Source organism: Tachyglossus aculeatus, chromosome 4 (assembly GCF_015852505.1).
Source record: "Tachyglossus aculeatus isolate mTacAcu1 chromosome 4, mTacAcu1.pri, whole genome shotgun sequence".
Lineage (NCBI taxonomy): Eukaryota > Metazoa > Chordata > Mammalia > Monotremata > Tachyglossidae > Tachyglossus > Tachyglossus aculeatus.
In genome coordinates, this window is record NC_052069.1 from 34,284,638 (window position 1) to 34,297,442 (window position 12,805).

At 39.1% G+C, this 12,805-nt stretch overlaps 1 protein-coding gene across 9 annotated transcripts in view; it reads left to right on the forward strand.

Moving 5' to 3' along the window:
- ADGRL2 (adhesion G protein-coupled receptor L2) overlaps window positions 1–12,805 on the forward strand; it is a 240,018-nt gene that overhangs the window by 123,272 nt on the left and 103,941 nt on the right. For all 9 annotated transcript variants that reach the window (XM_038745865.1, XM_038745866.1, XM_038745867.1 and 6 more), the window contains one exon: window positions 9,006–9,219. In XM_038745865.1, coding sequence (XP_038601793.1) covers window positions 9,006–9,219 — 214 coding nt within the window. The remainder of the gene's footprint in view (window positions 1–9,005; window positions 9,220–12,805) is intronic.

Below are 12,805 nucleotides of genomic sequence, written 5' to 3' on the forward strand. Positions count from 1 at the left end.
GTACAGATATTGAAGGGACTAATTATAAAAAATAAAAGTCAATCAATTGTATTTATTGAGCACTTATTCTGTGCAGAGCACTGTACCAAGCGCTTGGAAGAGTACAATACAATAGAATTAGCAGACACTTTCCCTGCGCATAGTGAAAAATGGAACAATCATTTCTAAGCCTGTTGTGTGCCGGGAACACATCTACCAATTCTGTTATATTGTACTCTCTCAAGTATTTAGTAGCGTGGCTCAGTGGAAAGAGCCCGGGCTTTGGAGTCAGAGGTCATGGGTTCGAATCCCGGCTCCGCCACATGTCTACTGTGTGACCTTGGGCAAGTCACTTAACTTCTCTGAGCCTCAGTTACCTCATCTGTAAAATGGGGATTATGACTGTGAGCCCCACGTGGGACAACCTGATCGCCTTGTATCACTCCCAGCGCTTAGAACAGTGTTTTGCACATAGTAAGTGCTTAACAAATGCCATTATTATTATTATTATTATTATTATTACTATTATTATAAGTTAACTCCCCATAAACATGCCTTCAGCTACCTATCCTGAATGGTACTCTGTTGTTCCTATAGGATTTAGCATTGCCTCAAATTCTGATGATAATAATAATAATAATAATGATAGTATTTGTTAAGTGCTTACTATATGCCAAGCACTGTTCTAAGTGCTGGGGTGGGGAGATAGAAGGTAATCAGGTTGTCCCACATGGGGCTCAAAGTCTTAATCCCTATTATACAGATAAGGGAACTGAGGCTCAGAGAAGTTGTGAAATGCCCAAAGTCACATAAAGAACATGGGCTTTGGAGTCAGAGGTCATGGGTTCGAATCCCGGCTCCGCCACATGTCTGCTCTGTGACCTTGGGCAAGTCACTTAACTTCTCTGAGCCTCAGTTCCCTCATCTGTAAAATGGGGATTAAGACTGTGAGCCCCACGTGGAACAACCTGATCACCTTGTATCCCCCAGCGCTTAGAACAGTGCTTTGCACATAGTAAGCGCTTAACAAATGCCATTATTATTATTATTATTACATAGCTGACAACTGGCAGAGCTGGGATTAGAACCCATGACCTTTGACTCCCAAGCCCGTGCTCTTTCCATTGAGCCATGCTGCTTCTCTACACCAGTTGAAGTGCCTATAAACTTAGCCAGTGTGTCTCTACTTATTTATTTATTTATTTTACTTGTACCTATCTATTCTATTTCTTTTATTTTGTTAGTATGTTTGGTTTTGTTCTCTGTCTCCCTCTTCTAGACTGTGAGCCCACTGTTGCGTAGGGACTGTCTCTATATGTTGCCAGCTTATACTTCCCAAGCACTTAGTACAGTGCTCTGCACACAGTAAGCGCTCAATAAATACGATTGATTGATTGATTTATATAGTACATTTGTTTTCCCTATATATAAGGAGAGAGATTTAGGAACTAGAACATTTTATGGGCATCTGTTAGAAGAAGTACATGGTTCTGTTTTACTATCTCCTTCTGATGTAATAATGGGTTAATCCTTTCATGTCTTGTATTTGTTTAACAAATATGGTTGAGGTTATTGCCCAATGTGTATGGCTGCATTTTTGGTGGGAAGCTAGCTCCTCAATCACCCTGTTTCATGATTTGTTAAGTAAGAAGATGTGAAGGATACTACTCTAAACATTACACTCAAAATGATATGCTCTTGCTAGGGACCTTTCCTCAAAAGCTAAAATATCACATGGAAAAGAGGCATTTCCCATATAACAGAAGCATGTATTTTTGTCTATTTTGTATTTGTTTTGTATTTTCTCTCCCCCTCTCCATCCCTCCCATCTTACCTCCTTCCCTTCCCCACAGCACCTGTATATATGTATATATGTTTGTACATATTTATTACTCTATTTTACTTGTACATATCTATTCTATTTATTTTATTTTGTTAGTATGTTTGGTTTTGTTCTCTGTCTCCCCCTTTTAGACTGTGAGCCCACTGTTGGGTAGGGACGGTCTCTATATGTTGCCAGCTTGTACTTCCCAAGTGCTTAGTACAGTGTTGTGCACACAGTAAGCACTCAATAAATACGATTGATTGATTGATTGTATTTGCAAAACCTAAAATGACCTATATTCTTTCCTCCCTAACAGTTCTATATGCCTATAAGGATTTATCTGGTAGATTTACCCAGCTCCGCCAATTGCTTGTGGTATGATCTTGGGCAAGCCACTTAACTTCTCTGTGCCTCAGTTGCCTCAATTGTAAAATGGGGATTAAATAGCTGTTCTCCTACTACTTAGTCTCCTCCTACTTAGTCTGTGAACCTCACATGGGACAGGGACTGTGTACAACCTGATAAACGTCTATCCACTGCAGCACATGGGAAAGTGCATGACACATAGTAAACACTTAAAAATACCCAAAAACAACAAAAACAAGTAAAAATGAGTTTATAAATAGTCCTTAACCTCAAGATGTCACATTTTAAATGTTATGCTTAAGCTGCAAATGGCCATTTTTTTCCCCTTATCTACTATTCTTTGCTGAGAAAAATGTTGGAAAGTGGTAATGTCTGCCCAGCATCTAAAAGTCAGTATGTCCAAGAGTGAACTCCTTATCTGCCCTCCCAAACCCTGCACTCTCCCTGACTTTCCCATCACTGTAGTTGGCACTACCATCCATCCCGTCTCACAAGCCCGCAACCTTGGTGTCATCCTCGACACTGCTCTCTCGTTCACCCCTCACATCCAATCTGTCACCAAAAACTGCTGCTCTTCCCTCCTCAACATTGCCAAGATCTGCCCTTTCCTCTCCATCCAAACCGCTACTTTGCTGGTTCAATCTCTCATCCTATTCCGACTGGATTACTGCATCAGCCTCCTCTCTGATCTCCCATCCCCCTGTCTCTCCCCACTTCAGTCTATACTTCATGCTGCTGCCCGGATCATCTTTGTGCAGAAATGCTCTGGGCATGTTACCCCCTCCTCAAAAATCTCCAGTGGCTGCCAGTCAACCTATGCATCAAGCAAAAACTCGTCACTCTCGGCTTCAAGGCTGTCCATCACCTTGCCCACTCCTACCTCACCTCCCTTCTCTCCTTCTCCAGCCCAGCCCGCGCCCTCCGCTCTTCTGCCGCTGACCTCCTCACTGCACCTCGTTCTCTCCTGTCCCGCCGTCGACCCCCGGCCCACATCATCCCCCTGGCCTGGAATGCCCCCCCTCCACACATCCGTCAAACTAGCTCTCTTCCTTCCTTCAAAGCCCTACTAAGAGCTCACCTTCTCCAGGAGGCCTTCCCAGACTGAGCCCCTTTTTCCTCTCCTCCTCCTCCTCATCCCCCTGCTCTACTTCGTTCCCCTCCCCACAGCACCTGTATATCATCAATCGTATTTATTGAGCACTTACTATGCGCGGAGCACTGTACTGTATATATGTTTGTACTCTATTTTACTTGTACATATTTACTATTCTATTTATTTTGTAATGATGTGCATTTGGCCCCAATTCTATTTGTTCTGACGACTTGACACCTGTCCACATGTTTTGTTTTGTTGTCTGTCTCCCCCTTCTAGACTGTGAGCCCGTTGTTGGGTAGGGACCGTCTCTATATATTGCCAACTTGTACTTTCCAGCACTTAGTATAGTGCTCTGCCCACAGTAAGCGCTCAATAAATACAATTGATTGAACGAATGAATGAAATAGTTTCTTAATCTTTATAACCTAAGCTTAGTGCACTTTTGTTAAAACACTGACAGAATAAAAGAAATGAATGCTGATATTTCATAAAATAGTATTGGGATTTTTGTATTTTGATTAATTTTAGCTACCTTTTTAAAAGTACGTGATTTCTTAAATGGACCTAAGCAAGGAACTAAAACACTGTGGTAGCAAATGGCACAGAGAATAGCACTTTGCAAGCTTGTACATAATTGATTTTGGCATACTGCACCTCCCACAAAGTTTACTTTAAATCTACGATAACAACTAGGTCGAGCCATTCCGCCAGCTATTTTATTTACGTGCCGGTGTTTTGGTAAATTTCACTTAAAATCCCTTAAGATGTGTGCCCTGCTTTAAAATATCTTGCCAGTTCCTCAAAAGTACATTAAACTTCGAGTGTGATATGGGAGGAATAGTTTCTTTTATTACATCAGACCTAATGAACTCACACTTTTCAACTAAAAGTCTTAAGAAGTAAAACATGAAGTGGAATTATGTTGCCATGAAGCTTGTTTGTAAGTTCAGTTGTTCAGCATGGCCGAAGCCATGTTCCCACTTTACTAAATATTTTTCTCATTTCCATTTTAGGAAAGAATCTGATTAACATATCTAAACAGGAATGAATCAGAGGCAGCATATGCTGCAGCTGGTAATAGACTGACTGGAGTTAATGTTTAGATCGCGCATGAAGTCACAGCCTCAGTACAGAAGAGGTCCTAGATAATCAGTAAGCACGACACCTATTTAGACCCCAGGCAGCATGAACAGTGCCAGGGTTAGGTTGTGAGCAATTAACAAAAACAACGCAAGAAAAGTTGGGATTTGTCTTCGGATTGCAGCCAAATAAAGAATAGTCTCAGGCTGGAATGTTATTTTCCCTTTGGCAGCACCACGAGTGGAGATTCATCGCACAAGCTAGGTATAATGTTCAAAATGGAAATTGGTGCAACTGCAGCTGAAATATAAAGTTGCCACTGACAACAGTAATTGCTGGTAGAGCAGCATACTTAACTTGTGAAAAGCCTGAAATGATGCAAAATCCAAGTCTGCAATGCTGGTGGTGTGCTTTCACATTTCCAGCCTGTTGTAGTTCATCTCTTCATTAGGAGTTATCACCTGAATGCGAATGCAGTTCAGCCCAAAGTCACTGCACCTGTTGACAAGTGGTTTATTCCAATATTCTTCTGAAGCCCAGGGAGTCTTTACTTGAGGTTTAATAACTCGGAAATAAAGACTGTCTTTAAAATAATGTGGTGAAAGAGGAGAAAATGGAATAAAGCAGCTCATTTTATCCTAAGCACCACATTTTGGCAGGTGTTATATTTACAAAGCACAAAGCTGCTGTATAGATTTTTTGTTGATTGTTGTTGTTGTTGTTGTTGTTGTTCCTCAGATCTCCCACTAGTACTTTCTTCAATGTTGGTTTTGCTAGGTGGATTGGATTACACGATGCCCATTGCGATCGATGTTGTTAATGGAAAAATCATATTTATTGAGCACTTACTGTGTTCTAGACTGTAAGCCCATTGTTGGGTAGGGACCGTCTCTATATGTTGCCGATTTGTACTTCCCAACCGCTTAGTGCAATGCTCTGTACACAGTAAGAGCTCAATAAATACGATTAAATGAATGAATGAATGCAGAGCTCTTTACTAAGCACTTGGAAGAGTACAGTATAACGGATTTGGTAGGCCTGTTCCCTGCCCACAAGAAGCTTACGGTCAAGAAGGGAGACGGACATTAAAGTCCATTACCAATATGTGTGAAAGTGTTGTGGAGCCGAGGTTGAGGTGAAATTGAGGGTACAAATTCAAGTACAAGGGGGAGTAAGGAAAATGAAAGCTTAGTCGGGGAAGGCTTCTCGGAGGAAGTGTCATTTTAATAAGGCTTTTGAAGGTGGGGATGACAAAAAAGATGACAAATAATGTTTAGAATAAATATTTTGGTAATATTGGAATTAGAATTGTATAAGCCCCACTTTCCCTCAGCTCCGTCTCCCTTCCACATCACCCTGCCTCGCTCCCTATGCCCTTCCCCCCATCCCTGCCCCACAGCCCTTATGAATAAGTGTATATATATCTATAATTCTATTTATATTGATGCCTGCTTACTTATATTGGTGTCTCCCTCTGTCTAGACTGTGAGCCCATTGTGGGCAGGGATTATCTCTATTTCTGTATTGTCCTTTCCAAGCACTTAGTACAGTGCTCTGTATACAGTAAGTGCTCAGTAAATACGATTGAATGAATGAATGAATGAATAATCTTGGGAATGTGCTGTTAGCCATGGGCCTGTTTTACTGAAGTGGTTACTTTCCAAAACCTGCCATTTTCTCTTTTTCTCTGTCCCTGCCATATTAGCACCCTACTTTATGAATTCAATAGATCTTCTTTGTTTCAGAAGTAATCAACTAGTCAACTAAGCAGAGCAGTTGTTTGTTTGAAATATGAAAAAGTATGCAAATCAACATCAAGATGTTGAAAAGCCTCAACAGCGATAAGATTTGCTCCATGCTCCAGTTCATTTATATTGCAAGGATTTTAACCTATTGAAGTGATGCAATCTAAATAATGTTTTCTATCAAAACTATATCTTCGCTGTGCACTATTTTTTAATAGTTTTATCTGAGATTCTTTACTGTTGGTCATTGTAGTATTTCCTTCAGTTTCCTATCTGTAAATTGTTGTGTTAGAAAAGAAAAAAGTGGTGTAATGGAAAGAGTAAGGGCCTGAGAGTCAGAAGACGTGGGTTCTAATTCTGGTCCACCACCTGTCTGCTCTGTGGCCTTGGACAATTCACGTAATGTTTCCTTGCCTCAGTTTACCTTATCTGTAAAATGAGGATTGAGACTGTGAGCCCTATGTGGGAAAGGGACTGTGTCCACCTCAATTATCTTGTATCTATTCCAGCTCTCAGTATAGTTCTTGGCACATAGTAAGTGCTTAACAAATGTCATTAAAAAAAAAAAAACACCAGAAAACACCGTAGGGAATTCTGATCTGAAAAGATAGCTAGAATTCTCTCAATCAATTTTTGATACAGCTGGTAGGGAAATTTGGCAAAGGCAGCTAGAATATGTAATATTTAATGTATTCATTCATTCATTCATTCAGTAGTATTTATTGAGCGCTTACTGTGTGCAGAGCACTGTACTAAGTGCTTGGGAGAGTACAATACACTATATCTAGTGGTCTTGAACACCCTGGGCATTTATACAATCAGTCAGTCAATCAATCGTATTTATTGAGCGCTTACTGTGTGCAGAGCACTGTACTAAGTGCTTGGGAAGTCCAAGTTGGCAACATATAGAGATGGTCCCTACCCAACAGAGGGCTCACAGTCTAGAAGGGGGAGACAGACAACAAGACAAAACATATTAACAAAATAAAATAAATAAAATAAATATGTACAAATAAAATAAATAAATAGAGTCTTCATAATAATAATGATAATAATAGCATTTGTTAAGCGATTACTATGTATCAAGCACTATTCGAAGTGCTAGGTTAGATACAGGACAATCAGGCCTGACACTGTCTCTGTGCCATATGGGGCTCATAATCTAAGAAGAAGGGAGATCGGTTTACTGAATCCACATTTACAGATGAGGAAACTGAGCACAGGGAAGTTGTCGGGTGATAAGAGTAAAAGCAGAGCTTCATGGCAGTAGAAGTAACAGGAAAAAATATTCATTATAATTCCCCCCAAATTTTTGAAGTTCATTTGTTTCCCATTAGGGTACAATTTCTTTCAGGAATTGGATGTTGGAAAGTGTCAGGAGCATTAGTGAATATGTAATGGACTATAATTCCCCCAAACCATTTCAATCCTTAGGAACAATATCTGCGTGACATTGGTCATTTAAAAAAAAATGCTGTTTCAAAGGTGCACCATCAAATTCCTTACCACCTTGGCCAAAATAAATATGTCAATTGAAATATTTTACTTGTACATATTTACTATTCTATTTATTTTGTTAATGATGTGCATATAACTTTAATTCTGTTTGTTTTGACAATTTTGACACCTATCTACATATTTTGTCTTGTTGTGTGTCTTCCCCGTCTAGACTGTAAGCCCGTTGTTGGGTCGGGACTGTCTATATGTTGCCGACTTGTACTTCCCAAGCACTTGGTACAGTGCTCTGCACACAGTAAGCGCTCAATAAATATGATTGAATGACTGAAATAGTATACTTTTAAGACTTCAAATGGCATTTATCCTCCCATATAATAATATTTACTAATCACCCACAATACACAATATTAGGTTGGGTGGATTAACAAAAGAAAGTGAAATAGGTATCTCAATCCTGGAAGCTTTTGTTTAGGGAATCAGCTAAATTGGTGAGTTGATGATGTTTTTTTAATATTCTTTTTACTTGCCATAAAAATTTCACGGTAAGTTGAGTTTGTAATTAATTCAGTATGCATCTGCCGAAAGAAATTTAAAAGATGATAAAAACACACTGAACTCACACACATACTTATGTGCCTTGAAATATGAAGTAAGAAAAAATTGATTATTATAATAGTAGATTAGTATTTAATCGTATGAATGCTTACTGTGTGCAGAGCACCATAATAAGCATTAGTGAAGAATGCAGAAATGGGGATTAAACGTGTCCCCTAAACTTCAAGGGACTCACAATCTAAAGACCGTAAGGGGAGGACAACAAATTGGCAGCATACACATTAGGGACATTCAAACAATCAATCAATCAACCAATCAATCGTATTTATTGAGCGCTTACTGTGTGCAGAGCACTGTACTAAGCACTTAAAATACTCATACTACCTAGAGGGCAAGGAAAAATACACAGAATAAAAAAGAAACTTGAGTTAGATACTGTGGGCAGACCAAACTTTTCAGGAGCTAAAAGAGGCATATAAAAATTAGATCTTTATTAAATTAGTTATTATATACTTAAATCATTGTAAAATGGTATTATCTCAGAGACCCAGTGAAATAGATTGACACAGCTAGGTCTGATTTAACTGAAAAACTTTCTTAAGCCGTCCTGTGTAAGGGGAATGTTCCAAGTTCAAGCATTAAAGCCAACCAAGGACCAACTTTCATTAAGCAGTGGAAGTTTCATTAATAATAATAATAAGAAAAATAATAATAATGGCATTTGTTAAGCGCTTACTATGTGAAAAGCACGGTTCTAAGCCCTGGGGGGATTCAAGGTGATCAGGTTGTCCCACGTGAGGCTCACAGTTCATTGTGACATGAAGCACAAACAGTTAAAAGTGCGTACTTCAGATTTTTCTTTTTCAATGAGTGCTTTAATTTTTAATTTTTTTTTTTTTAGGTTTCAGCCGGGCAGCATTACCATTTGGGTTAGTTAGAAGAGAACTGTCTTGTGAAGGTTACTCCATTGACCTTCGGTGCCCAGGAAGTGATGTCATCATGATTGAGAGTGCAAACTATGGAAGAACAGATGACAAAATTTGTGATGCCGATCCTTTCCAGATGGAGAATACAGACTGCTACCTCCCAGATGCCTTCAAAATTATGACACAAAGGTAAAATTACCCATATTAACGTTTTTCTAAGGATGAGAGCTCTTCCCTGACTGTCTCTGAGAAGTATTAAGATGGAATGAAATCAGTGTCTAGTTTATCAGTCTGTTTTATGGTTGCATGGTGTATCATATCTGCTCATTTGTATTTACCACCAAAAAATGATTAAACAACCTGATCACCTTGTAACCTCCCCAGCGCTTAGAACAGTGCTTTGCTCATAGTAAGCACTTAATAAATGCCATTATTATTATTATTGTAGCCTCCTCAGCGCTTATAACAGTGCTTTGCACATAGTGAGTGCTTATTAAATGCCATTATTATTATTGTAACCTCCCCAGCGCTTATAACAGTGCTTTGCATGTAGTGAGTGCTTATTAAATACCATTATTATTATTATTGTAACCTCTCCAGCGCTTATAACAGTCCTTTGCACATAGTAAGCGCTTAATAAATGCCATTATTATTATTATTGTAACCTCCCCAGTGCTTAGAACAGTGCTTTGCACATAGTAAGTGCTTAATAAATGCCATTATCATTATTATTGTAACCTCCCCAGTGCTTAGAACAGTGCTTTGCACATAGTAAGTGCTTAATAAATGCCATTATTATTATTATTGTAACCTCCCCAGTGCTTAGAACAGTGCTTTGCACTTCGTAAGCGCTTAATAAATGCTATTATTATTATTATTATTATTATTATTATTATTATTAAACATCCTCATTGTTTCTAACTGGAGGTTAGAACTTGCCAGCCAAGTCAAAAGTGTTTTTTTTTTTAAGTACAAAAACCCCCCAAAAAACAGGAAAGAGATTGTGAAGAGTGAAATACGTCACTTCTTTGAACAAATAGTGAATCCTTATATTTTAGGAGGTTGAACTATGCCTAGAAAGATTTCAAATGAACGCTGACTACTCAGCATATTTCTGCGAAGACTCCAAATTAAATTCCTTCCTATCAATATGATTAATACTTCGCGTTCCTCATGGCCCCCTGTATGAAAACCACAGAAGGGGAAATTGGTTTTGCTCTCTCCTTCAGCTGCAAAATGTATTTTCATCCAGATTTATTTCGTAAAGTGTATTTTTATCCAAACATGTACACCTACACGCCCATATGAATTTTCAACTGTTATATTAAAGCCTAATATATAGAAATATGTGTGATGTGAGAATGTTACCACCATTTGAATGGAGTTTTGTCAGTTTTTTAGTCCAAGAGTGTCAAACCAAATTTGATACCAAGAAGAAAGATCAGGGGAGGGGATGGCTGGGAAGGGTTTGTTGGTGTTCTGATGGAGTTTGGCAGGTCCTCCTGTCCTCATTAACTCTGCCCTCAACCAGGACTCTGTTGACCAGGGAAAAAATGGCCTTTTGAGGGAAAAGAATGAGAAGAGGTCTGGGGGAGATAAGCGTGGCAGTGGTATGACAGGGGCCCTAAACTCTGGGCCTTTACAACGCTGAACTAGAGAAGCAGCCTCAGTGGAAAGAGCACGGGCTTTGGAGGCAGAGGTCATGGGTTTGAATCCCGGCTCCGCCACATGTCTGCTGTGTGACCTTAGGCAAGTCACTTAACTTCTCTGAGCCTGTTACCTCATCTGTAAATGATAAATCTGTAAATGATCAAATGGCTTGATAAATGCCATTATTATTATTATTATTGTTATTATTATTATTATTTTCTGGGCCTCAGTTCCCTCATCTGTCAAATGGGGAGGAAGACTGTGAGCCCCATGCGGGACATGGGGCATATCTATTCTGTTAATTTTATTTTGTTAATATGTTTGGTTTTGTTCTCTGGCTCCCCCTTCTAGACTGTGAGCCCACTGTTGGGTATAGGGACCGTCTCTATATGTTGCCAACTTGGACTTCCCAAGCGCTTAGTACAGTGCTCTGCACACAGTAAGCGCTCAATAAATACGATTGATTGATTGATCTGTAAAGTAATGTAAATGTAATGTAAATTAAGACTGTGAGCCCCACTTGGGACAACCTGATCACCTTGTATCCCTCCCAGCACTTAGAGAACCGTGCTTTGCACATAGTAAGCGCTTAACAAATGTCATTATTATTATTATTATTATTAAAGGCTTAAATCTTGCTGAGTTCTTCAGTCTCCCAGAGAAACAGCTACTGCAAAAAGCTAAAAACCAGGAACAAGAAAATGAAAATAATTCAGAAATCAAAAAAATCCCCACTTGAGGCAGTGACTGTGTCTGTCTGTAGATATGTTACATCATATCTACCCCAATTTAACACTGGGCTTGACATAATCCTGAATAAATGTCATAGCAAACTATTCTCTTTGACTTCAGTTCTATCTCAAATAGGAGTTTAAACATTTTGGGGACTGTTTTCTAGTTTTACCCTCCCCATCCTTCTATTTCCAGTGCATAGCACTACTTCTCTTTTATGACAACTCTGGGAAAAGCAATTTAGAAATTAGTTTTTAGAAATATCCAGAAATTCATGCAGGCCATTAGGTGGACACCACTCCTTTTGTGGTCTGCCATCTAGTGAAGGTAATAATAATAATATTTATTTTATAGTCTGTGCCCAACACCCTGCTAAATTCCTGTATAGATGCAAGATTATCAGATCAGATACAATCTTTATCACATAAGGGGTCAAAATCTAAGATGTAGGAATAGCAGATATCCCATTTTGCAGATGAGGAAACTGAGGCCGAGGGAAGTTAAATGACATAGCCAAGGTCACCCAGTAGGCCATTAACAGAGATGGAACTTGAACCCGGGTCACCTTATTCCTGGATCTTCACTTATTCATTCATTCATTCATTCAGTTGTATTTATTGAGCGCTTACTATGTGCAGAACACTGTACTAAGCGCTTGGGAAGCACAAATTGGCAACATATATATATTCCACAGTCATTGTTGCCTCACTAAGAAATTGTGGTTGCCTGATATGATGACTGATGCCATCATCATAATTGCCCATAATTATAACACTCACTGTACTGGGCATAAAAAAGATAAAATAGAAGTAACTAAAGAAGCAGCCTGGCTTAGTGGAAAGAGCACTGGCTTGGGAGTCAAAGGACATGAGTTCTAATCCCCGCTCTGCCACTTGTTTGCTATGTGAATTTAGGCAAGTCACTTAACTTCTCTGTGCCTCAGTTACCTCATCTATAAAATGGGGATTAAAGTGTGAGCCCCACGTGGAACAACCTGTTTACCCTGTTTCTATCCTAGTGCTTAGAACAGTGCTTGAAACATACTAAGCGCTTAACAAATAGTGCTTGGAACATAGTAAATGCTTAACAAATGCTATTATTATTATCATTATTATAAAACTAGAATACTCTCTACCTCTGCCTATGAGGAGCTTGCAGGCACAGGCAGGCACAAAGTGGGAACGTGGGCTAGGAACAAGAATGAAACATAATCAAAATAAAAGTAAGCGAAGTATGAATAAATAAGCAAGTACTTGTTTAGTACTTGTTTAGTTGTTTAGTTTAGTTTAGTTTACTTGTTTAGTTTAGGCCTGGAATGCCTTCTTTCCACACATCTGCCAAACTAGCTCTCTTCCTCCCTTCAAAGCCCTATAATAATAATAATGATGGCATT